Source organism: Ricinus communis, chromosome 1 (assembly GCF_019578655.1).
Source record: "Ricinus communis isolate WT05 ecotype wild-type chromosome 1, ASM1957865v1, whole genome shotgun sequence".
Classification (NCBI taxonomy): domain Eukaryota; kingdom Viridiplantae; phylum Streptophyta; class Magnoliopsida; order Malpighiales; family Euphorbiaceae; genus Ricinus; species Ricinus communis.
The window spans coordinates 8,141,913-8,167,712 of NC_063256.1; the positions used below are offsets into that span (position 1 = coordinate 8,141,913).

Below are 25,800 nucleotides of genomic sequence, written 5' to 3' on the forward strand. Positions count from 1 at the left end.
AGAGGTCAATTTTGAAACTTTTGACTGCATGCTCATTTCTGGCCAGCCAAATTGCCCAACATGTATTAGCCGCAAGTGAGAGCTTCTCTCCTGCACCCTGACTGCAAAGCACCAAATTCATATTTTGCCACCAGAATCAAGCTGAAAGTTAAAGAATAAACATGAGCGCAGCCTAGAGTGGTTGTCAGCCATGCTACTGGCGAGTGATCACAAAGCAGAAGCATATATTGAATCTCAACGTCAGCATTCTCGCATGACAAGTTGGCCATTCTTATAAAGCAAATTCAATTGAATTTCTTCTAATTTAAATTTAAATTCAACTAATATTAAATGACTAAAACTAACCATCTGATTATTCGGACTTTGAGCTCATAAATTGTTTGTATTTTTTATTTTTTATAACGTGAAATCTCTAACAACATATTTACTAAACGACGGTTATTGATATACTATTTTAGACCAAGTTACAAATAAGTTATTCCAAGCTCAGCCCCTTAACTAGCATACAGAAAAGGAAGCATTGGGAAAATAGGTACCTGTTATTATCATAGCCAATACAAATTTAGATTTTGTGATAGACAGGGGCTTCATTTATTTCGCCAGCAACGTCCTACTAAACCTTCTCCAAACACCTAAAGCTCATATCCCCTTCCCACTCTGGAGGAGTTCTAAGGCAGAATGTAAGAAAATCAATGAATTTTCTTCTTTCCTATATTCTCACACCAAGGCTGTCTTCTCTAAGTTTAAGTTCACTCTCTAAAGCTCAAGTCTAGTCCAAATCTAACTCATAATGAATGTTGAATGATTGGGTGGAAGAGATGAGTCCAATGGAATGGACTCTGGGCTGCATTATTTGGTTTCAAACCTTATCACTTTGGGATTCAATATCATTATCACTGAATTTCATTTTCAACCTCCTTTTTTGAGTCTCGAGCCATGCATTCCTATATCATGTACGGAATCAAGCTTCAATTTGGCGGGTAGCCCCATAATCTGTATATGAAGAAGTAATTATAAACCGGCCACATATTTTGTTTGTTCTAGAGACTTCTCTTAAATGAGTGACCCAAAAGTCCCTTAAAAAACCTTCTCAAATGAACAGACATCAGAAACTTTACTGAAGTTTCCAGTTAATATTTCCTGCTCATTCTACTATACAAGAAAAAGAAGCTATTAACCTTAATTATTGCGCTATCTCAAATAAACCAAAAACTCAATCAAGATTTTCATTTATTATAGTCGTTTGGTGCATGTAGAAATTTCTTATTCTTAGTTAGCTTTGATTAAATCCAAACCTGTAAGGTTTGTCGTTGGTAAATAATGTAAGGCGTAGCTTTTAGCTTGAAATTGAATATATCAAATTGGTTGGCCAAGAATGCGTTAGATTCTTCCTCCCCCGGATTTAGTTAGATTGTTAGTCCAGGATGTTTTGAGGGTTGACTGCTCTTCCTTTGCTCTTGGTTGAGGTTTTCTTGCGTTGGGGCTTTGCCCCTCTTTCTTACCAATATATATATATACATTCCAGACATAGGAAGCAATTGCGATGGTTCATTATATACACATAAAATACAAAATTGTCTTCCAAAGAAATTGGAATCGAAAAATGAACTTCTTTCTGCTGCAGAATAATTCAGAAAAATCTGCATTAAAAATTGACAACCTGAGAGTAATTTTTGTGAGCTAATTAAGCAATCATAAGTGGGTAAAACGAGTCCTTTTTTTAGCACTTTGGGGAGTGTCCCAGTCAAATCCTAATTTGATTCTTTCATCCTCTGCGATCATGTCCATCAACAAACCTTGAAGATCTTCCAAATTGTCACCCTCCTGTTAACAAACAAAAACATTAGGCAACAAACATTGTCAATTAATCAAACCTTGATGAAATCAATAATTGCGCTAATAAGTCAAATCTCATTAACAGAGTAGCTGTAAAATATGTAAAAGAAGAATTGTAATTGTATATTACCTTTGTATTCACATTTTCCATCATCAAAAGCATTTCTTGCAAAAAATTACAGAATCCCTGTTTGAGAAATTTCATTACGCAACATCCAAGAACCAAAATATAAAAATATAAAAAAAAAAAAAAAAAAAAAAAGCTTCCCTTCAGTCAAAAACAATAATTAATAAGAAATAAGAGAAAGAAAGGACTCACTTCGTCATCATCGTCACCCAGAAAGCTTAACATCCCAGCATCGTAAAGTTTTCTCTTTCCTTTATCTGATAAAACTGAAAATTGCCCCACTGATGTCAGCAAACACGAAATCTCCACCAAAATGAGTACTAGTAACACTATTTTGATTTAATTGGGAGTTGGGTTTCTATTTAAAACCTGTATAAGCCTCTTGAATTTGCTGAAACCTCCTGTTCGCTTGCCCAGAAACAACAGGATCTTTCATCCACCGGTCTGGGTGCCATTTCTTCAAAAATCCCGAAATATAATTATCAAAAAAACTTGTAATATAAAAACTTGTCAATAAAAAGGAACAACGTAAGAAGAAAATTTTACCAGAGCAAGCTTTCTGTAGGCATCGCGAATCTCTGTAGCAGAAGCTTGTTTACGTAAACCAAGCACCGAGTAATAACAAGGCTCGCTCTCTGCCATTCTTTTCACCAGTAGTTTAACATGTAAAAATTGTAACAAAATAAAAGTGCCTCTGCAAGTTAGAAAGAAACTCGTGCATGCAAAACAAACATGGGTTTCTGCGAAAACGAGTACTTGTTTTTTAAAGCTACACAAAAGAACATTCGAGAGACTTCTTCTTTAATTAACTGTTCAAGATTTTTGAAGGACAGCCACCGATTCTGGACTTTTCTGATTATGGTTCCCTTGTGAGTACAATTTCTCGGCCACGTGTTTTGGCATCAATGGAATAATTTGTGGTGGTCCGTGGGAAGAGATGGTATGTGGCTCACATTAGAGTTGGAAGGCTCAGTTTAGATGCAAAATCAGAGAGGTTCGTAAAACTAAAGTTAATCCCAGTTTGGTTATTATATGATCAAGTCTCCTAATCATTTCTAAGACATCGTTCTTCCCTGTCATTTTCAAGATATCAACGTCGAGGCCTTTCTGATGTTTAATATAACATCCGAATCTAGGTTAATGCCTTTGATTTTTTTTTTTTTTTTTTGAGCAATTGAAAGAGCTTTTAATCTAATTGGATTTGCTATATAGTCTATGTTTTATAATGGTCTAACTACATTATTAAACCCTTAAATCTTTTAATCTTATTTTATTAATTTTTCATATTTTCATATTTATTTTTAGTTAGAACTCAATAATTTTAATAAAAAAATGATAAAATTACAACAACTCAATAAAATAAATAACAATTTCATAAAATATCTATAAAAAGGTAAAATATATTTTTAAATTCTTCAACGTTTAAGTTTTATTTTGTTGAGCTCTTATATTTTTATTTTTTTATATTAAAAATTTAATAATTATTAATCAAAATAAAAATAAAAATACGAGAGTTCAATAGAATAAATAAATATCTCATAAAATATGCATGAAAAGGTTTTAATAAAATAAAAATAAAAGTATAAGAATTTAATAAAATAAATTAAAATTTTAAGAATTTGATAAAATAAAATAAATAATTGAGATGCTAGTAATGGATTTGACCAAAAAGTTTTGAGGTCAGCATAAATGCTTAATAATAAATATTAGCTTTTCTAATTGCGACAGTTCAGAGGAGGCAAGGACTGAACAATTTAAGTGTACTAATCCATGGAAAATGGCCGGTTCATGTTTTGTAGGAGATCAAATTAAACGCCCTTTACAAATTTCGAATGAAAAAAGAAAAATACAAACAGAACATTCTTTTAATCTGTCTGTGATATACTATAAAACAATTTAAAAAGTTGAGTTCATATTTGAGTGTGGAATATTTTACATACGAACAAGCAAAACAAATGTATCCCTAGTCAAAACCAAGTAAGGGTACATCTGCTGAACTCTCCAATGGACAACAAGCAACTTGAATTATTGCCCCATTTTACTGTGTTATATAAACATTATAGGGAAAAATAAAAACCAAAAAGAAAAAAAGAAAAAACTCTCTTCTCTCAGAAAAAAAAAAATAAAGAAATATATATATATATATATATATATATTTAAGAAAAAGGAAAAAGAAAAATCTGAAATCTCACTTCAGCGTGGCTAACACTCCTATTTTCTATTTCCAGTTCTTCGTTTCATATCAACAGGAGCTGGCTGCCTTCCACTCCGGTGTTGAGGAACACCAACTCCATTTGGTAATTTCCGTGACGGCGAAGGGCCTAACATTGGATTTAAATTCCTGCTGGATAAGTTGAGAGGTTGTTAGGAAGCTTTGTTAAATATGATTCATGCAAGTATATACCAGTACAATTCACATGCCAAGTACCTCAAGTCTGAATTCTTTGTTGCTTTTGAATTTGGCTTCTTGGTCTTTGACTCGATTCCATAGGCGGTACCAGAAAGTTTGGACTGATTGAATTGCCACAGCAAATCAGGTTCTGATGAATCACTAGTACCAGCGTCAAGATCATCAATATCGTCAGTATTACTCATGTTGAACCGGTTGTTGCCTGTAAACATGTTATAGGATTGCTCAGGGTAAATTCTAGAAGAATCTGAGAGATATTTCTGGTAAAAGACATCTGGCAAATGGCCATTGTCTGCTTCCCAACAGCCTAAAGGGTCTTCAGCTCTGTTTACTGCATCTTGCTTGTTCACCATGACTTTATCTACCCATTCACCAGAGCCCATTTCCTTCTCATCGTCCCCATAATTTTTGTTAGGACTAATAACCGGAGGCCATGGAGGTGAATTGGCTAATAGCTCATCAAGATCGAAACTTTGCCTTTTTGGTCTCAGTGTGGAGCTTGTATGAACCTGATGCAGCAAAAAAGCATTTATAAGAATTAAAATAAGGACTTATTGTAACCAGAGGCGGAGAAAAGTAAAGAAGCCCAGGACTGACTGTCAACAATTTTTTTGACATTTGAAGTTTGTAAATAAAGATTGTATAATAATTCAATTATCGATTCGCTGTAGGTACATATTATGCAAAATAAGTCCAAAGTCAAATTATATTGTCTGATCACCACATTGGAAATGACCAGAAATCCTTTCTTGAACCAATTACTTTCAGTCTAATGTCTGTATCCAGTAGTGTAACTTTCATCTTGGAATCATAAAGATTGCAGCATTGCTAAGCTATGGTATTATATTAGTCAGTCCGCAAGCATTAAGAACAGGGACAACTGATGATCATGGGATAGCAAAATTCACCTCTATGTTGCCTACATCACCCATGGGTTGCCGGAAGCTATTGGCATCATTTGCATCTCCTAGGCGCTGGTTAGAATTAAACGGCGATGACTCATTTTCTTTTCTTCTATACCTTTCAGAGTTGTCAGATGCAGAATGTTGAGCGAATTCTGGTTCTCCCTCTTTCCTTGCCAATGCCGCCTTGAGGCTAGCAATCTAGGAAGGGGCACATAAAATGAGAAAAATCAAAATGACTTGTAAAGTGTATATTTAAATTTGAATTAGGATAATGACAAGTGTGAAGAAAGAAGTGCAAAAATGATAAAGGAGATGTAATAACTTGTTCCTTGAGCTCTTTAACATCTGCACCGTCTTTGTTCACTCGGGCAGCACCTAGTTCAACAGTCGCTACTCGTTCAGCAAATTTAAGCGTACTTATTGTTTCTCCAATAGCATCAGGCTCAGGGCTTATGTGAACAAACATTAATGTCTTGGCCTGCCCTCCTGAAATAAGAATCATATTCCCAAATCATAATCATGTTAAGATGGAGAATAGAGAATACTGAAATTAAAAAAGTGTTATTTGACCTTACCAAGTGAATCTTGGAGCAGCTGTGTGAGCTTGCTATTTCGGTATGGCACATGTGGATTCTTTTGAGCAAGTGAAGCAATGACATCACCTAAAGCTGAGAGAGATTTGTTAATATGTTGTGCCTCTTTTAGTCTATCTCCAGTCACTTCAGATTTGTCGACTCTCTCACTCCCCGCCAAATCAACCAAATGCATACAACCCCGAAGTAGAGTTCCAGATGTCAAGTCTCTTCCTTGAACATGAACAGTCAAGCAACTACAATTTTACAAAAACCAGAATAGTCGCTATCACTGATGATGAAGTTGTTTTAGAATCATGCACAGAGAAACACATAGAAGAAGAAGAGCAAACTTACCTATGAGAGCGACTGCTACGGTCATTTAGAGCTGTTGAACCAACTGCACGATTTTTATGTCCAAGGTTCATCAGATCAATGACATCAGAAGTTGATGACACAGGAACAAGATTCGCATCTGGTACATTTAGACCTGTTTGAGAGCTATTGCGAATTTCTAATGTATCACCAAATTAAGGATAGCCAATATTATTGTGCTTCTGAATTGAAACAAAATTATTTTAAAAGACTTTTCAAGCTAAACTTTAAAATAAAGAAATTCATTCTAAAGGATATCTTTTGTTACTTCCATCAGTGACAAGGAGATCCCTAACTTGCTCATTGTAAATCTCAATCATTTGAACTGCAACATTGTAGGAGAAGATGTCCTTTCTTTGCGCTGCTAGAAGAAACAAATCGCTCAATGCCCTATAATTCACCCCTAGGTTCTTCTCTGTAAGATCCTTAGGTCCTGTCTGGTAACATGAACAAAGAAAACATATTTTGTATACTTCATTAAGCAATTGTCACCAAAAATTAAGTTATCGCACTTATGTGTATATATCTAAATTGTTTTTACCATGGTATAAGTTTTTCCTGATCCTGTTTGACCATATGCAAATATGCAAACATTATATCCATCGAGAACAGACCGAATCAATGGCTGCATATCAAAGAAGACTTCCGCTGCAATTCAATGGAGTTAAATATGTAAATTGAATATCATCAATCTGAATAAACTTTAAATCAAAAACATACTACCTTGGGTTGCAGATGGTCCAAAGACCTTGTTGAAGCTGAAGGCCTTGCGCCCTTTTCCATGTCTTGATGGGGTGTTAATAATGATATTTCCATCTTCCATATGATCCACAGTGCTCAAAAAGTTTGATTGTCCAGATAAAAATGGTCTTACTCGACAGTAAACCCGAATACTTCCTGGTGATGCACACAAGATTATAAGGGCTCATTGATTATTAAAACAATAATGTCTAGACTTTAGGCAAGCAGTAACTTACCCTTAAGATCCTGCACTTGGTTGTATAGCTTGCGATTTTCCTCAAGAACCTTATGGTAACCAGAAGCAGCATGAGCTAGACCTTGAATGTGCATGCCTATTAAGAATGAAAGAGGCAAACTTAAATCATAGATAACAATCCTACTAAACCAACTCTTCCTACTTATTCTGCACAAGAAACTGAAAAAAGAAAAAAAAAATTAGGATGAATATAAACCTCAATATGTATATTAATTACCTAAATTGCTAAACTCCTCATGAAATTTCATTTGCATGAATTGCATTCCAGCTTTTGTGGTATGAAGTGCATGCTTTAGATCCTGGAGCAAAAGAAAATGTAATTTCAGACAACAGTTTAATTTGTTACAGGAACTAAGAAAGTACTAATCAGTGTACAACCTCAACCAACCGTACCTGAACATCTTTTTGCTGTTGATCAAAGATCATCTGTTGTTTCAGGTTTTTATTTTTAAGTTCCTCATCAGGAATGTGGTTTTTTTGAAAGCATTCCTCCTTTTTCATGGTTTTGATGGTTGTTTCTTCTGCCTATATGATTTCATAAAAAATACAAAAAATCTTTGAGAAAGTAGAATCGTATTCCAACTATAAAATTCATAAGCTTCCAAATTGTGGGAAATTTTTCTTTTTTTTTTTTTCATTAGTATCTTTGAATTCTGCAAGGCAGTGCAGTTAATCAGAAAGAAAAGATAAGGGGATTACCCTTTTATTTCCAGATGTAGATTTAAATGGAAATTTGTTGCCCTGGGATATAGCCATGTCTTTGGGATGTGTCTTTACCTTCAAACAACAACATTCATAAGATGGATAGAATAGAGTCCACTTTCTCCTGTGAACAGAAAAGTAGAAGGTATAATAAATGATCAAGTAGAATACCAGGTCATATTGGTTTGCAATGCGCTGCTCGAACTCTTCCACAACCTTACTTAGAACTGATTCCACCAACTATTGCATGAAAAAGGAAGCATCAGTGATTCAATGTTAGAAGCAATAACAGCAGAATTAGCCATATTCATCCACCATTTTTCATAGCAATAGAAATTTTAACTAGCAGCAGCAAGTGCGTAAAACTGTTACCATTGGAACTTCTTCAGGCTTTTTATCTAATAAAACAGCACGAACGAGCGTACTCAATGAACCAGAAGTAGACTGCACGAGAGAAGAAAACAGAACAGAAAAATATGTTCTTCATATTCAAAATAGAGAGAGAGCAAGAAGATGACACAATTTCAAACAGTTAAGCTTACCAACCATTTTATTAGAGTCAATGTCAGCTGACAAAGCAATTGAGGATCTTTCATTCATTGAAGAATTCCTGGACAGGGAATTCATGAACGGCTCTGTGTTTTTCCTTACAAAAGATTTGGTTGGAATGGCAGGTTTCATATTTCCACCAAACTTCCATACTCCATTACCGCCCGTTTGTTTCCACTCGCTGTAGGATTTAAGTGCCAGAACACTATTCACAACCCTAGCTGATTTTCCTCCCTTAAAATTTTATCAAATATAAATCAACAAAAAATGGTTAATCAAAATTCAAATAAATATAAAATAAACCTATAAATTATAAATGATTTTGCTCCCTTAAATTTGATTAAAAATAAATCAACAAACAATGGATACTTAAAACTCAAATAGAACTTATAAATTATAATTCTAAATGTTAGCAGTGCATTACATATCGGCAATGAAATACATACTTGTTCCAGATCAGATGCCTCAAAAGTTGGGAGCCCAATGTCTTGCACAGCCACAAGGAAATTCCTCACATTTTCAAAATACTGAAATGCTGATAACGCAGCTCCATCAGGAATAAGAACAGCATCACATGGACTTTCAACTACCTGAAATCGATAATCCATCAATCAATACTCATATCCTTTCATATTTTTTATGAAAGAAAAAGAAAATCAAGATCAAGACTCACCTTTGGCACAGCTCCAGGTTGAACCTTGTTGAGAGCATTGCAAAGAATGATTCCACTCCTCAATCCAAGCCTAAACTCCTCCTCAGAAGGCTCAGCTGGCAAATCCTTAGCTGCAACAACGCCAACCATCTTTCTCAACCACCCTGCCGCCTCATTTCTTCTTGATGCTGCAAATATTAGATAAAATGATTGTCTAAGATTCAAGAATTCTAAATTCAACTCGCACGAAAACAGGCCAAAAAAAGAAAGAAAAAGGAAAGTACCGGCTTCTTCAGCTTTTCTAGACTCTAAATCAAGATCCTTAAGTCTATTCCCATGCTGCTGCAGTACATCCTCCACCACAGACGCAACCGAAAACGACAATGCTCCTCCTTCCCCTGCCATTTCTCCTTCCAAACAAGGACTGTTACTATCTATCTCTCTCTCTCACTCTCTTCTCACAAACTCAAAAAGAAGAAAACTACAATCACTTAAATTGCAGCTTCATTTCCAATCTCTTCAAATGCAAAAAAAAGAAAAAAGAAAAGAGAAATTGAATTTAAAAAAAAAAAAAGACGGAAGATCGGACAAGAAACAGAGTAGAGAGAGAAAGTGAAGTTTGATATTTCTTTGGTTTGGTGCGATGAGTTTACTTTGATGACACTAATACACACTCACATTCTCCATTCCATCACCTTTTGCTTTTCTTTTTCTTTAATATTTATTTTTGTTTATTTATAAAAATTGCTTCTTCTACAAAGTAATACACAGAGGCCACAGCTTGTCTCTCTTTCTTTCTTTCTCTGCTTTATACTCTCTTCGCTACTTCTAACTCCCATTTCCCCTTCCCAAACCTATTCATCCGAACCTGTCTCCGAACCTCACTGCTCCAATACACCAACTGTTTCCATTTCATGTTCTCTTGAATAATAATTTCTTTCTTTTGAAAAAAAAAAAAAAAAGAGAAACACAAAGACAAAACAAAATCTTCGTTTTCTTTTTAAAATTTTTACTGCCGAGTACAACGTACTTCAGGTGCTTTTGCTACGTCGTGTGTAAATAATTATTTCTTTTTTAAGAAAAGAAACCTACTGCGTCGTGTATAATTGGAAGAACACGATCAGATTAGGGAAAAAATTAAAATAAAAAAAACAGGCTAATAATAATAAAGGAAAAATACTTATTCTGTGAGATTACAACTTGACATTGCAAGTCATAAGTAAGATATTAATTTTAATTACTAATTTCTAATAATGTCTCACATTTACCATACACATAGCATGGTGCTGTAATGTCTCCCTATTGGTATTTCCGAGAAAAGGCAGTTAATTGGTCTGTAGTTCGTAGATTAACTCCAGCAGATTAGCGGCATAAATAGAATGATGATATCTTAATTTGTTAGATCTCAAGTGGGTGGGTTTAATTATTAAGATGATGAACCTCCAATTAAAACTCCATCAACCTCAATAAATAATAGACCAATTTAGTATAATCTCTTTGACTTTTAATAATGTTAATGTTTTTCATTTTTCTATTTAAAAATCCAGCTAAACTGCTCCGATTAACTTTTCGTTTCGTTTCATATTTTAGAAAAAATTAATTTTGTAGATACGATAGATTTTTAAATTAAATTTTGTTAATTAAATCTAATTCACTCTAACAATTGAAATATTGCTCAAGTCGCAAAAGTGTTTTCTCTTGAAAGCGAGAGGTTTTAGATTTGAGTTTTTTATTACGCTAATGAGTTTTTACCGTTTTTTATCGTGTAGTTCATAATCCGTTAACTCTTCCATATATATATAGTAAATTCTCTAGTCATACATTTAGATTAAATAAAATTTATGATTATAAGGAGGTTATAGCTTGATAGAGGTTTGGATAACGAAATTTTTTTTTGGACTTAATATTTAATTTATCGGCGAAGTAATAAAAATCAGAGATAAAATACGTAAATATCTTTTCATATTATATAAATAAGATTGATGAGATAAAATAATACTACAATAAAATAAAAATATAATATAACGTATATTTCTTAAAGTTATATATATAAATATCGTTATATGTATATAATATTTTTGTAAAACGAAACTTAAAAATCTATAACTTATTACAATAGAGAGCTTATTCTTAATTATAATTGGCCCAAATAAGAACCATAACTTTTTATCCTATATAAAATATCGTTGTTGAAAAATTTTAATATATATATATATACTTTAAATAATATATGCTAAAAGAAATTTGGTAAAAAATATAAATAATAGTTTGCACACAAAGATATTTCAAATTATCAACCCAACTCAATTCATACAGAGTTCATACATAAACATTTTTCATTTAATGTGATGGAGTCGAGAACAATGAAAGAAAAAGAATGGTTAAGCAACAATTATCCGGGTGATTAATAATTTTTATTCCTTTTTGAAGGTAGAAATCAAAGTGTTTCCCTCCAATTGGAATTCAAAAACATTCAAACACAATATAGAAATACAAAACTGTCACATTATGTCTTGTTATGTTGAATTTGTATTATTCTTATAGCTACTATTATTTAAAGGTGGTTGAATTTAGTGGGTCCTTTTTTATTTAATTTCTTCAATTTGAAAAAAAAAAAAAGAGTACAAAACCTCTGCCGCGCCTACGATTGGCCTTTATATGTGGGAAATTGTTATATGCCAATCCTTAACGATTTCAGGGTTTCAAATTTTGAAACCCATAAATCAGTTTTATTGAGTCAAAGTAACCAAGATCACAAACTACTAATCTTTTCTTTGTATGCCCATATATCTCATCAACTTGTCATTGTTTTTTATATTTACTTTCATGTCATTTGCTTCTTTTTAATCAATTCATCAAATTATTATTTTTATATCATAAAGTATCCAATATTTACTAATTTAAGATAGTTATGAGTAGAACGCATATATCGTTGTCTTATAAATTAGAAGAGCTCGGTTAATACGATTAAAGAATATGAATATAAATTTTTACTATTCAAGTGAGGTTTCTTTTTTTTTTTCTTTTCTTTTTTGTATTTCTTGATTCTAATATTGTTAAATTTTTATTATTGATTAAGTTCTATATTTTATTTATCAAAGAATGAAAATTTTATAATTTCTATCAAAGAGAAAATTAATAATTTTGTTTAGAATATGCTTAGTATGTTCAAAGAAATTAAAACTCTATAAATAATCCCTCTTTTAAGAATTAAATTCTAATGATTAATAAGAGATAAAATGAAGTATTTTAGCAATTCAATTTGATTTATTATTACAATGTGTTTGGTTGAAATCTATAAAGTTTATGAAGTTCATTTACAAATCTAAAGTTTAAGTGATATAAATAAAGTAAATTTTGATTTATAAATTTTACATAATTAAATTTATGTGAGATTAGTTATAGCTAAACTAAGTGCTACAAAATAGGTAGAATTTTCAAATGAATTTCACATTAGTTTGTCAATATATTCTATAACATCAAAATATCTCCTTCAACTTTAATATTTATATTTTAATTTTTCTCTCATATTTTTTTTTAAATAAAATAAATTTTTAATATGTTTGATAAAGTTTGAATTTTAGCTTCAACTCGTAGCACTCTAACTAGAAGAATAAAATAAATCAAGTATGACTTCTATAGTAAAATAAATCATAGCAGAGTAAAAATATAGATTAGTAATTTAGTATCATATCTTATTTGGTGTATTAATGATAAATTACAAAATTATCTTTACATATGGTAATTATAATTAAGAATTCTATTTTTCAACGCTCAATTTAGAGGTATTTGGCATTTCAATTTAATTTCATTTTATATTATAACTTAAATTACTTTTGTAAATAGCAAGTAAATTGATATATCTTTTTAAAAATAAGTTTGAGAAAAATAATTTATAAAATAAAAGAACTAACATATTAAATAAATATTATAAAATCTACTTTTTAATTCGCAACAACACCTTTAGTAAGTTAAGAAATTAGAAGTTTTGATGGTTTCTAAATTAAAAATAAACTAGTCGTTATTATATGACCGTTATTATTATTTTGATTATAAAATTAAATAGATAAATATAATTTAATAGAATTTTTAATATTTAATACTAATTTATCAAAATTTAAAAATAATAGCAAACTAACTATTTTTAAATATTTTAAATTTTTTTAAATGTTAAAATATAATTAATATATTATTTTTTATGATAAAATTAGTATCATTATCTTATTAGAAAATTATTTGTTAGTTAATATAATATAAAATATAATTAATATACTATTTTTTAGGATTATAGTTAGTGTTTAATTAGGAATGTAATATATGAATCAATAAATTAATAGAATAATTATAAAATTACACATAAACTTAAATTTCATGTGTCGGAAATAAGTACACATGTCAAAACAAAAACCTTATGTATCAAAAATTAAACATGCATGTCAAAATAATTTTAGATCTCATATATATATATATATATATATATATATAAACCCTTTATTTTTTACTCTTTAATAATTTTGTGCTTTTCTTGAACAATAAAGATATATAATTAGAAATTGTGACAAAAATAAATTTATCACCATAAAAAAATTTTGAATTGCAATATTTCTCAACCATCATTGTCATATTATTTAAATATGATAATACGAGCTTCACCTAACTTTATTGTTTAAACCGTCGGATCGATCTTATTGAATCATCGACTTCTACATTATGATAATGATAATCAAATAACAAAATTAGAAGTTGCTAAATTCCAGAGATATATTATTTTACATGAGCAAATATAATAAAATTTGTTGAACTCTTGTGAATCCGAATATTTTACCAGTTAAAAACTTATCTTTTTAATAATTTATAATTATATAAGTTTTAAATTTAAAATAAATATTCAAAATTATCAAAAAAAAAATCACAGCTTACTTTCCTGTTTTTTTGTTTGTTTACCCTTTCCTTAAAAGTATATCTTTTAATTCAAACTCTTGTCTCAAACACTAAATCGTGATTACTAAACTTCATAAGAATGTTATCATACCATCAAAAACCATCATCTTAATTGATTCTATTGTTAAATTTGTGGCATTTAATAAATTGATGTACAATAACATACATAAAACATCACCTTTCTCATCCCATTTGTTATGCTAACTAATATGTATGTCTATTCAAATTGCCAATCAACCATAGTTTGAATTTTTCAAACATAAGCTCGCCTGCATGTATGGGGTCGAAAATAAAAATAAAATTTTTTTTTAGATATGTAATTCAACTTAGTCTTAAAAAAAATAATATTTTTGATAATAAAATAAACTCTTCCAAATTATACCAAAACAAGTGAAGGACATAAAATATAATAAAATATGGAATCATAAAATTTTCACTTAGATATCATAAATATAGAAAATTCATGTTTTTTAAGTTTTAAAGCGAAGAAAAAAAGACAGAATATTCAACATTGGATCAGAAACACAACCTTAATCAAGTAAAAAAAAAAAAAAAAAAAAGAAAAAGAAAAGAAAAGGTTGAAAAGCAAGCAAGCAAGCATTCCACACGTGTATCCAATAGTTACTAAAAAATGAACTGACCACATTGGTTAGGCAGTGTGTAACTTTCACATGGTGGAATGGTTGTTGAAAAACGGTTGCCAAACCTTCCAATTTTCTATTTATCATAATCATAGTTTTAACCAAATGCCCAATCCAATTCAAAGGATGTCTGTCTTCAATCTTCATCTTTACATTCAAGTAACCAATGTTTTTTTTTTTTTTTTTGTCTTCTTTGTCCGCATATGACTTTTTTGACGTTCTCAAATTAACTAACTGTATGTACAGTTATTGGGGCTTACAACCGATTTTTTTTTAGTTAGTTAATTATGGGACTCATCCGAGCTAAAACTTGGAATGTCATAATTTGAAAATGATTCAATTCTTAATACCGGTATTAAAATAAAATCAATTAGAAGTGATAAAAGCAACAAAATAAAAAATAAAACTATATAATCCAACTTCATTTATTTATCTCGATCATCGTGTAAAATCATCATATTTAATTTTATTTTTTATCTGAAATTAAATATAAAAATTTAAAAAAAAATAATAATTATATATTATTGATTACAACCCTATTATTATTTCATATGAAACAGATGCTTAAAGTTAGCATTATAATTAATTGGAAGTTCAATCTAGTAGATTATTCTAGAAAGATTAATTATGCTTTTCCTTTCCATTTACTAATTAAAGTTTCTTTTGAAAATCATTTACTAATTAGAGTTATATAATATTATTAACTTCTTTTTTACGTTTTTTTTTCTTTTAAAAGTAATAACGTAAAAAAATTGAGAAATATTTTTTTCGACTTATATAAATATTAAGTGGGATAGATTAGAAAGAAAAAGAAGAAAGAACAAAAAGATTCTCACATAGAATTTGAAAAGCATGAGATTGGCCATTGTTAAAGAAATAACAGACAAAGGAAGGATACAGAGAGAGAGAGAGAGAGAGTCAGAAGGAAGAATTAGAATAATGTAAGTGGCTTCAACGTTCAAAAATTTCAAAATTCTGGTTCGGTACCAAACCAAATAGGTTCCGCCCTTGTGGAGGCCCCACGGGGCGCGGGCTTCCCGGACCCACTTTCACGAATCACGGGCAATCGGCAGGGCTGCATTTCATGATTTATTTCCCACAGGGGGCTATGATCATATGATGACCTTTTCACCAGAATTTGTTTTAGACTGCACTCATATATGCATATACTTTTTTTATTAACAAGGACTCCACTGATAAGAAAGAGACACGTGGTTCTGAAAACACCACTGTCCTCTAGGTGGTGCTTTTCTAGTGGTGTAATAAATATAAATGGGCAAGGAAGAAGAAATAATGAAGTGAAATGAGGATTTTAAAGAAGGTTGGGTTCATTGCCGGCGGACATTGAACATTCTCTTCTTCTTTGTCAATGTAGAAGAAGGGGTACATGTTCAGTTAATTTGAAAAAGGATTCAATAAATTAGAAACTTCTTTAGTGCAATTGGCATTCTCATTTCTGAAAAATTCAGAAAGTTCAATATTATTGAAAGATGAATTAAGAGTTTAACATATTTCTTACAAAATTTCTACACCAAAGAAAAAAGGAACTCATTTAAGTAGAAATGTAACTTCTTATTCATGAGAATCATTTCTGGAAAAAAAAATGAAGAAGAAGGAATGATCGTCCACAGAGAGAGAGAGAGAGAGGAAAAGAAATAAAGGAGACTTTTTGGGAAATGCCCTTTTGGCCAGAACATAATTTATTGTAGTCCCAACACTTCAGTTTAATTGGATTCGATTAAAAATTTGGCACTTATGCTAATCATTCCTAAATTGTATACACAAAATGTAAACAATTGTTAAACCATAATTGCTAATTGTTTATCCAATACAAGGAAGATTGTATATCTTGTTAATTATCTCCTTCAGTAATAATAAATTAATCACTGTATTAGAACTTTCAACTGCCAGAGTTATCAAAAAAGAGGTAACTGTGCGTCACATGTCTGGTAGTGAATATCTTTGACTCTTTAGCTTTCAAAATGATCAAACTCCATGAATTACAAATGCAGCAGCAGCACGTCACTTTCTGTTGCAGGAATTGGCAGATTGATGTTGTGAAGATGGCAAGCCACATCATACAATGCGTCATCTTGTCCACAGCAATTCCTCTAATAACTCCTCAAAATTGCCCTTATCTGTTTCATCTGCTCTTCCCTTTTTTCTTCTGTTTTTCTTAAAAAAAATAATTACTTTTTATTGCTTTACTTAAAAAGTAGATTATAGATTTGGTTTAGTGGTTGAGGGTAAGAGGATCCTAGGTTAGGTAAGGTGAATCAATGTGTGTATATATGAACATTAGATACCCAATATTTGTAACTAACTGAAGTATAAAGATTTCCCGATATGAAAAACATCCAACCGAGGTACTAGGAGTAGCGTTGGATCTCTAACTACCTACGCTTTCTGTCATTTCTATTTGATTAAGGAAGTCGAAGAAAGAGAACAAAAAAACAGTTTTCTTTTGCTGATGAAACTGACGTAGTATGCTCAATTGCTAACAATCTATAATTACTTTATCTTTTATGCATTATTCATCCAACAAAAATGTATATCCTTGAAATATGAATTTACTGCGCTCATCCATCTAATTATGCATGAAAATAAATGCTTTAATTACAAATTAACCGGAGTAACCATTGAAATATGTTAATGTGTCTTATAATGAAATATAAAATATGAAAAACCCTTTACCAGAGTAATAATTCGATCTGATTCATGAGGTGTTTGTTACTTTATGCATCAATGATGACCTTCCAGTTAAGCCCTAGGAACCAGCAATGGCCAAAAATGATACATAAAGAAATGCCACTTCAGTATTAATAATAACAGTGACTTTTGAAGGGTGTAAACTTTAGGCTTCCCTACACTCATACCTCATACACGATACAGGTATCAACTTATATAGTAAAAAGAATAAAAACAGTGCCCATGTTATTGGCAAAAGTTCAAAAGAAAGAAAAGCACTCATCATCATTGCAAATTATTATTCTCCTTGGCTGGCCAGAATGTCAAAAGGACTTCAAGATAGAAAAATACTTATCCCTGTCCCAACTGGAAAGCAAACACCTGCAAATTCTCAACACAAATATATATATATAACAGTACAGATAGAGTTAGAAAAACTGCATTGGAAAAAAAAAAGAAAAAGAAAAAGAAAAAAGCAAAAGCAAAAGCCTTTGTATTCAAGAAAGGACACAGTTTGTTAAGAGACCAAACTTCCCTGGCTTGCCAGTAGGTAATGTTTAGTTAATGATGTTTTGCAACAAAGTGGTTCTCGTTAAGGTGTTTGGTCTAATTCAAGGACTTGAATATCAATATCGAGCATCATTCTGAGGTTCTAAGATTATGTAAATACCATACTGCTACTATCTTTAAAGAGAATATAAAATTTTTACTAAATCTGTTGGAATTTTGCATGAGAATCAATATACAATGCTGACATAAAAGGATTACAAGTGAGAATGAAGAGGGATAATAAGCAATAATGCAGCATAGATATTTTTCTTTTCCTAAACAAATGAAAAAAAAGGGGTGGGGCAACAACATTCCCAATGAATGATGAAAGCATTGCACTCCTAAATCCTTTGGTGGCTCAATCCTTTTGAACCGACCATACTAATGATGGGTGATGAAAGGGCAGTACTTTTGCTACTTAAAATTCTTCTGCCTCTCATGCCATCTAATTATACTCTTGTATGGCAGTGCTTGTTGCAATATATTGTTTGTAATATATCAGCACCACCAATCAAATATTTTTTTTTTTAAAAAAACAATAAATAAAAGAAGGAAAAGGAATAATATCTAAGAGGAAGTTGGAATTAATGCTTTCTTGCAAGTTACTACTTTCTTTCTGGTACTTGGAATGTTCTTTTGAACTCAGCCTCATGTGCCAAAAGTGATTTGATGAACATTGGGTCATTAACTAATGGCTGTATTTTGGTGCCTATATTAATATCTTAAAATTCCAGTTGTTTCGATTATAAGAATTAAGAATTAAGAATTAAGAATTGTATATTAAAGAAAGTTAGTAAAGGCTGTATTAATTTCCTAACTGGACTTATAAGGTTGCCTTAATCTGCAAGTGAGGAGATGAAAGTCATAGGATTCCCTTTCTTGTTTAATGAGTTGTCAACATAAGGCACCATCTTCTTTTTAAGTAAACTTTTAACTGGCATTGAGGATTGAAAGAGAAAATGATTTGTCAAATCAACTTCTTTGTTTTTCCCTTAAAAGCTTTTGAGTAGAGATGTTCTTCTTTAAGGAACAGCACATTTTACATACTAATCAAGACCTAAATTTTACATCTTAACCCAAAATTAATCCCCTAAAATCTCATCTTTTTTCTTTTCAGCATATTTCTCTCTTGGATGTTTTTTGAATTTGGCCTGGTGGAAATAATAGTGTCCCTAACTCGGATAAATTAACATCAACTTTCAGCGGAGGGAACTTAAGGCTGAAACTTTTGGGCCGATGTACAAGTTGGATGGCCTGGCAAGTGCCAATCACCTTCCAGTGCCCAACTTCACCATTACTTTTTAACAAGCCCTACATTTTGCAATCCATCGCCACTATTGCACTACCGGGGATAAAGGATCAATTTGTCCTCTCCACTTATACTCAATCCTCAACTATACTCAATTTAAAATAACCTTCTCAACTTATATCCAAAAATTAAATATGTTTAATCTAAATTTTTTTAAAATAAAATAACATTAAATTATAATTAAATTATAAAAATAAAAATATATATTTATTTTATTAATTTATTAATACAATAATTATTGTTATGTAATATAGAAAAGTGTTTAGTAAAATATAATAAAATAATTAAAATTTAAAAATTTGATATTATTTCATTTAAAAAAAAATGAAAGTATTTATTAAATACAAATTTAGAAATTATTTACTGAAGTTGAATATATTTGACACCGTGAGTTCAAAAGCAAATTAACTATTTCTCTCTTAGTTGGAGGGGCGGTGGTGACCGCTGAGCTGGTGGTGGACTGGATGTGTTAATTTAATCTTAAACATGTCACCATTGAACGGGCCTGCAACTAGAATGCCGAAGAAAACGCAACTGGTGTAAGTCAAAGTGATAATGTGGTTATTCAGAAATCCTTCGAAGAAAAGGTGTTAAAATACAGAATCCCCATAGGAAAACTCTGATAGAATGCCAAGCTTTTGGTAGAAAAAAATAATTGAACAGTCACTAATCGTAGAACAAATGTTTGAATCTTTTAAGTCTACAGTGTACCATTTTTGTCATCATTATCATTATCACTGTAACAAGAATTTTCTTCCCCTCTAGCGACTTTTAGGGGGATGTAGACTTTCCATAAATTAATAAAATACACAAGGAAACCACCGCCACAACGTAATGCTAACCTCATAAATTCGTCCATTTGCTGTCTACAGCGATGCAAAATGGCCTATCCAAAGTCTTAAGAACTACATCCACCTTCACAATGTGTGAGCAGCGATGCAAAATGGCCTATCCAGTGTCTTAAGAAATATCCACATTCACAATGTGTGAGGATGCGAGTCAGGGGAATAGCGAGTAACAAGAAACCGGTGTATCATTTCAAAGCTGGTGAACGTAATAACAGCAGCCGGGGTCGTCCTAAGAAGGTTGGTGGCACACCCACGATAAAATCCTTGGAGACCGTCTTGCTGAAATACTTTCTTAATGCAATCAACCACACCTGAGTATCGCTTCTCAGAATGGTGGCCTTGCTCTTGAAGCCTTGAGCGTACCACCTGCATGTCATATCAGAATTGATTCTCTGTTATTTAAATCAACTAAAGAGGCGAGATAGATAAGCACCCAAAAAATTACAGAAATGGGACCCTGTTTGGCAGACAAGGGCCCAACAATAGCCACTAGCTACCAAATAAACTGACCCCTAAAAGGCAGGTAGTGGTAGTCTTGCCTCTCACTCGGTTCGAGTTTTACACCCCCCTGCCCAACTAACACCAAACTAACAACTAACTATGCCTCTTGCCTTTTTCAAAAAAGAAAAAAAGAGGGATAACAGGCTCCTCAGCTCACTGACAAGGAAAAGTCCGAGTCCTAAGGCCTCAGCATATTGGCAGCAAAATTCACGTGTAGAAAAATGCATTGAGTAAATCTAACATTTCAATTTCCGGTAGAAAACATTTCAAGATCCCATTTCTTACTCTCTGAAAGAATTAACTTAATCTGCATTCAGGAGCTGCTTCTGCAACTTCCTAGTATTTTAGCTTTCAAAAATAATGATAAAAGATAGCGCCTGATGCAACTATTTCTAGTCTTTCTTCCTGCTAATATAAACCTGTTATTTAATTAACACAGCAATATAAAAATACATACCTCATGTGGATATGTCAATGTGGAAGCAAATATTTTTGAAACGGATGAAGCCACTGCAACATCTCGTGCACTCAGTTTATCCATTGTAGTATTATCTGGAACAACCTCTTTTATTAAAATTTAGCTGACAGATAAAAGTTACAGAAATTTCAAAACAGGAAAGCAATTACCTTGATTGGCCAAATAAAACTTTATCTTCTCGTAAGTTGGAAATTGAATGGCTACATGGCTAATGCCGGCCAATGCAGGAAGAAGACCACTGTTCACCATATACAGTTTAATGGCATTATTATGTTTTCATCTTTACAATTAGAGCAACTACTCACATTGTCTAATAAAACTGACCATAGAATACGATACCTGTATAATCCACGAATACCTTCCACGTGAGCTATTCTCCTCAACGCAGATAGTGTACCCCTATATGGTACCACACCCGATCTCATTCCTTGAGTCTAAAATCAAGAAAAGAAAGGAAGAAAGGGGGAGTAAAATGTCAGTGCTTCCGAAACTTTAACATGCATCATCTTGCCCCTCTAGCAAGTGGCAAAATAAAATGTTTCCCTTCCAACAATTTATATTTCATCTACTTTCTAACCAAAAAGTGACAATTACAAGGAAGTGGCTTTTTAAAAAAAAAAAGTTTTTACTTGATTATCTTGCAGAAACACTAATAACAGAGGGCAATCTTTCAATATAAGTTCCAACTCTATCTAACATAGAGAGTAAAACCAATAATCAAAAGCAACATGATGTTGACATGAAAGAAATCAAGAAAAACAAAAATCAAAGTACCAATTAATTTTTAAATTCTGGTGTAGTATTTACTATTTCAATATCCAATATTTATTTCTGAAATTTCTTGATTTGCTGGAATAGGGGTCTTCAATTTAATTGTTGAATCTTATTCCTAATTCTTGTTGGTTTAGAATAAATATTATTTCGTATTTTACCTAGATTCAAATCCTCTAAGGATTATATTAGTGTTATGAGTCTAAAATCTCTAGGCTTAGTTACCTATGTAGATACCTGGGCTTTCAGTTGAGAGTTTAATAGTGTTACTATTCTGAACTGTGTGATTCATTCTTCCCTAGGTGTGATTCCAAAGGAACCTTTTCTTGCCTGTGACTTTCAAGTGCTTCTAGGGGTGACTCTTAGAAAATAATATATTTTCTTTGTCTGTGTTTTTTTTTTTTTTTTTTTTATAATCTATATCAGATCTGAAATCCTTAACAGTTTCAGATTTTAGCCTAGCTTCCGCAAACTAATCTCTAGTATAAGTTAACCTAGATCTGTCCTACATCAAACAAGAATAATGAGAGAAACCCAAGACTGTCTTCTCTTCAGAACATTACCCTAATCCCTACCTTAGGTTGTGGCAAGCTATGCTCAGCAATGGAAGAAAAATCAAGGGAATGCAAAAATTGCCTACATAGCTAAAGCTATTAGTGCCTAATAATTTCCATAAATGCAACTAACGGCAAATCATGTATTAATTAAAATCTTCTTTTTCAATAATAGAGAAATAAGGACATGAATCTAGGGACGCACTTGAAGTCTTGTCTTCACAACCCAAAGAGGATTAGTGAAAATAGTTGTTGCAGCTCCAGCACCAGAAGCAGCTATCATGTTAGCACCTACTGAAAGATGATTCTCACCTATTCAAGCACAAGAATAAAAGAAACATTAACCATGTGTTCATTTTGACAGACATCAATGGAAAAGATAAGAAAGAAACTGAAATTAAATTAATTCCTGTGTTAGGGGGTTAAAATGAGCAAGAGCAAAGGAGAGAAAAGAAGGAAGTGATATGGATAAAGTTGTAGAGGAGAGAAGGGAAATCGATAAAATTTCACTAATATGCCCTTTCTTTTTTGAAGTTTACAAGCGCCGTTAAGAAAATAGTTGGAAATAAAAACACATAAGAGAAATTATCCCTCTCTCTCTCTCTCTCTCTCTCTCTCTCTCTCTCTTAAAAAAAAACCCTGACATAGGATAATTTCTATTTTTTTTCTTCTTATTTCCCTCTTTAATTTCATACTTTTCCCCTTGTTCAATTAGTGCACCCAAACATGGTGCAAGATTTGACACTGAGAAAAACTAGCAATTAAAGGGACAATATGACTTGAGAAAAAGGAAAAGCAAGCAATTGTGGAAGAAATTTAAGCACCACTAAAATAAGAATGAAGCATATATTGTGCTTTATATTATCTTCAATGAGAGCAGCATGTTAGCACCAACCATTAGAAGACAGAAAGCTTTTGAACTGCTCATACATAGTAAAGTAAACCTGCAAGAAATTAGAAAATTGGGTCATTTGAAAAAAAACTATAATTAAGAAAGAAAAAAAATGCCATAAAGCCATTAGACAAATGAGGAAAAACAAGTAAAGAGAACAGAGTATAAATCCAATTCCACCAAAACTTAAATATCTTAAAAATTAAACAATCTGCAAAAGAATTCCATGAGGAACCAAAAGTAGGGCTTGTAGCCACCTAATAAGGATAGGTTATGAAACCCCATGATGCTATTTGACATAATAAAAGAATAACTCACAGCAACTTCTATACTATGCTGCTCAAAATTACATTGATCTAACCATATTGCATGCTGTCACTAAAACATATAAGAAAACAGAGGTAATCTAAATCTTTTCTTGAATGATTAGAAGGTATTCAGTTCCTGAAAAAGTCGCATACAAAAATTAAGGAGGCTTCAAAAGAGAAGGGGAAAAACAGTATTCTATTGTTTTTCTTTATGCCCCTTTAAATATTATATCAAGAACACTAGACAGGATGCCACTCATTTACACGAGATATATACAAGTCTCTCCTTTCTAAAGACTATTAACAGAATTCATAACAGCAAAATGAACTGCATAAAAATATTGCTAGTTATTTACATCTGAAGAGCTCACATTTCTCTCTACATATGACCAAAGGCAGTTCTAAATTCTCTAAACCCTCAAGTTGCACTCTCTCCGTGTGCATTCTGTAAAGAATCAAGAAATTTTTATTTTTTTTAAGGAAGGAAAAACCTATTCCCTTTCGACCCATGAATGGTTTCTTTTTTCCAAAGAAGAATCAACAATGAACAAAGCATTATCAATAAGAACCATAAATCATTGAATTCAGTGATCTTCACTGCTTCGCTCTAGAGATCACATTGCAAAAAGATTGAATAGTAACTAAATTCAGGAAGGTACGTGACTTACTGCCCAATTAGGAAGTAGCGCCAGCACGGTAGGAGCAAGGCCCCGGTACATGCCACGTAACCCTTCCCTCTGGAATATTTGCTCCAAACTACCCACTATAAGACTTCCTGGCAAATGAAAAGAAATAATTTGTGAAATTTTGTACACCAATCCTTACAAAAAAGTTATAACTAACAATGAAATATTACATAGACTTAGCAACCCTTGAAACAAAACGTCAATTTGATATCTGATCGAGTACCGCAAACATGTATGCCGAACAACGCTTTGTGAGATGAGCGTACCTTTAATAGTTCCATTATCGAGCTTGGGCAGCCCGTGAACCTGAAACCTAGTCTTGATAACATCTAAAGGACACACAAATGTAGCAGCAATAACTCCTGCACCCAATTAAACAAAAGGAAAGGTCAAAATCACAAAATTTAAATAATAATTATAAGATTCTCGATTAAGACCCTTTGTCGAGTAGCAGATTAATAAAACAGGAAAAGGAAAAAAAGAATTACCGGCAGCAGCACCAGCGCCAGCGTTGCAGAGAAGACCTCTAGGATTAGGGGCATGAGTATCGGTGGACATATCTTGTAGTAGAATTAAAGAATTGACTAAGAGCGGAGAACTGAAGAAGACACAATAATATACTTGATGAAAAAGAATTCGAATCCTCTCTGGAGAGGGAGACTGCAGAGAACCAGAGTCGCATGGCCAGATAATGAATCCCTGTGGTTGTGTGGTACGACGCCTCAGTTTAGTCAATTCGGTCTGAGCTAGGATTCTTCTGGTTAGCGAAGAAAACGGGGAGGTCTTTGAGAAGCTATAGGAGAGTTTTCGATGGGATCGAGAGACGGAAGAAAAAGAAAAAGAGACGCGCCATAATGGAAAATTAGTTGTTATGGTGTAGTTTCGTGAGAAGTGTTTCCAAAAACGTGAGGCTTTTGTTTTTCTGCTTGGTTAATTATTTATTTATTTATTTTATTTTTGTTACTCTAGCCTATCAGCTCTTAGCCGGACGATCTCCCGACGTGGGTCCCATTTGTCGATTGTTTTCGTCTAAATAACCCTATTTGCGTGGCGGCTTGGGTTACCCTTTTCTCTTATCTTGGCCAAGTTTACTGTTATTTCTGTAAACAAAAGATACCTTTTGGTTGTTCAAAGTCGGGGTCCAAAGAAAAAAAAGCAACGAGCTTATGTTATTAGTTTGAATATCCAAAGTAATTAGACATTAAAAGAAATTAGTGCCTAATATGGTAAAAGTCTTTAGCAAATGTTCGATTTCTTTTAATGAATCCTAACTATTAGCTATTTTTTACCATGAGCTGGAGATAAATATATAGAAAAAAAAGTATATTAATATTTTTTTAAAATCAAAAAAGCAATTAGCTTGAAAAATAAAGAATTTTGATTGTTGAAAGTCGGGCCAAAAAAAAATACAACGAGCTTATTATATATTTACTATTATTACTTATTATAATTATTTATATTTTAAAACACTTAATTTTAATAAAGTCAATATAAATAAAGAATCCTAGA

At 32.0% G+C, this 25,800-nt stretch overlaps 3 protein-coding genes across 4 annotated transcripts; all 3 read right to left on the reverse strand.

The window, feature by feature from the left end:
• Positions 1–1,528: 1,528 nt before the first annotated feature.
• LOC8265467 (dnaJ homolog subfamily B member 3) lies at positions 1,529–2,822 on the reverse strand. The gene is made up of 5 exons (XM_002523088.4): positions 2,510–2,822; positions 2,333–2,420; positions 2,156–2,229; positions 1,967–2,023; positions 1,529–1,824 (listed from the first exon to the last, which is right to left on the reverse strand). The coding sequence occupies exons 1-5, from the start codon at positions 2,603–2,605 to the stop codon at positions 1,693–1,695; spliced, it is 447 nt and encodes a 148-aa protein (XP_002523134.1). The 5' UTR covers positions 2,606–2,822; the 3' UTR covers positions 1,529–1,692.
• Positions 2,823–3,858: 1,036 nt separating this feature from the next.
• On the reverse strand, positions 3,859–9,966 carry LOC8265468 (kinesin-like protein KIN-14I). Of its 2 annotated transcripts, none has more exons than XM_015721746.3 (19): positions 9,410–9,966; positions 9,147–9,313; positions 8,920–9,063; positions 8,471–8,707; positions 8,297–8,368; positions 8,096–8,164; positions 7,922–7,999; positions 7,616–7,747; positions 7,440–7,521; positions 7,203–7,298; positions 6,949–7,122; positions 6,767–6,873; positions 6,484–6,662; positions 6,208–6,369; positions 5,854–6,107; positions 5,601–5,764; positions 5,282–5,476; positions 4,392–4,882; positions 3,859–4,304 (listed from the first exon to the last, which is right to left on the reverse strand). In XM_015721746.3, exons 1-19 carry the CDS (start codon positions 9,528–9,530, stop codon positions 4,175–4,177), a joined length of 3,054 nt encoding a protein of 1,017 aa, XP_015577232.1. In that variant the 5' UTR covers positions 9,531–9,966; the 3' UTR covers positions 3,859–4,174. The 2 variants fall into 2 exon arrangements, with proteins under 2 accessions (XP_015577232.1, XP_015577231.1); XM_015721745.3 differs by having other exon boundaries at positions 3,859–4,307; positions 9,410–9,965.
• A 9,923-nt stretch (positions 9,967–19,889) lies between these two features.
• LOC8265469 (nicotinamide adenine dinucleotide transporter 1, chloroplastic) lies at positions 19,890–25,195 on the reverse strand. The gene is made up of 9 exons (XM_002523090.4): positions 24,780–25,195; positions 24,558–24,653; positions 24,274–24,380; positions 23,301–23,349; positions 22,611–22,717; positions 21,420–21,514; positions 21,230–21,318; positions 21,060–21,154; positions 19,890–20,467 (listed from the first exon to the last, which is right to left on the reverse strand). The coding sequence occupies exons 1-9, from the start codon at positions 24,847–24,849 to the stop codon at positions 20,231–20,233; spliced, it is 945 nt and encodes a 314-aa protein (XP_002523136.1). The 5' UTR covers positions 24,850–25,195; the 3' UTR covers positions 19,890–20,230.
• Positions 25,196–25,800: the final 605 nt, after the last annotated feature.

Excerpts from the sequence above, each read along its gene's own strand:
- LOC8265467 (XM_002523088.4), bottom strand. The coding sequence starts at position 2,605 with ATGGCAGAGAGCGAGCCTTGTTATTACTCGGTGCTTGGTTTACGTAAA. Across the intron at positions 2,421-2,509 it reads CCTACAGAAAGCTTGCTCTG|AAATGGCACCCAGACCGGTG; the intron begins GTAAAATTTTCT and ends GGATTTTTGAAG. Across the intron at positions 1,825-1,966 it reads TGGAAAATGTGAATACAAAG|GAGGGTGACAATTTGGAAGA; the intron begins GTAATATACAAT and ends GTTTGTTAACAG.
- LOC8265468 (XM_015721745.3), bottom strand. The coding sequence starts at position 9,530 with ATGGCAGGGGAAGGAGGAGCATTGTCGTTTTCGGTTGCGTCTGTGGTG. Across the intron at positions 7,522-7,615 it reads AACAGCAAAAAGATGTTCAG|GATCTAAAGCATGCACTTCA; the intron begins GTACGGTTGGTT and ends CTTTTGCTCCAG. Across the intron at positions 4,883-5,281 it reads GTGATGTAGGCAACATAGAG|GTTCATACAAGCTCCACACT; the intron begins GTGAATTTTGCT and ends TTGCTGCATCAG.
- LOC8265469 (XM_002523090.4), bottom strand. The coding sequence starts at position 24,849 with ATGTCCACCGATACTCATGCCCCTAATCCTAGAGGTCTTCTCTGCAAC. Across the intron at positions 21,319-21,419 it reads GGTATTCGTGGATTATACAG|TGGTCTTCTTCCTGCATTGG; the intron begins GTATCGTATTCT and ends TATGGTGAACAG. Across the intron at positions 20,468-21,059 it reads CATTGACATATCCACATGAG|GTGGTACGCTCAAGGCTTCA; the intron begins GTATGTATTTTT and ends TATGACATGCAG.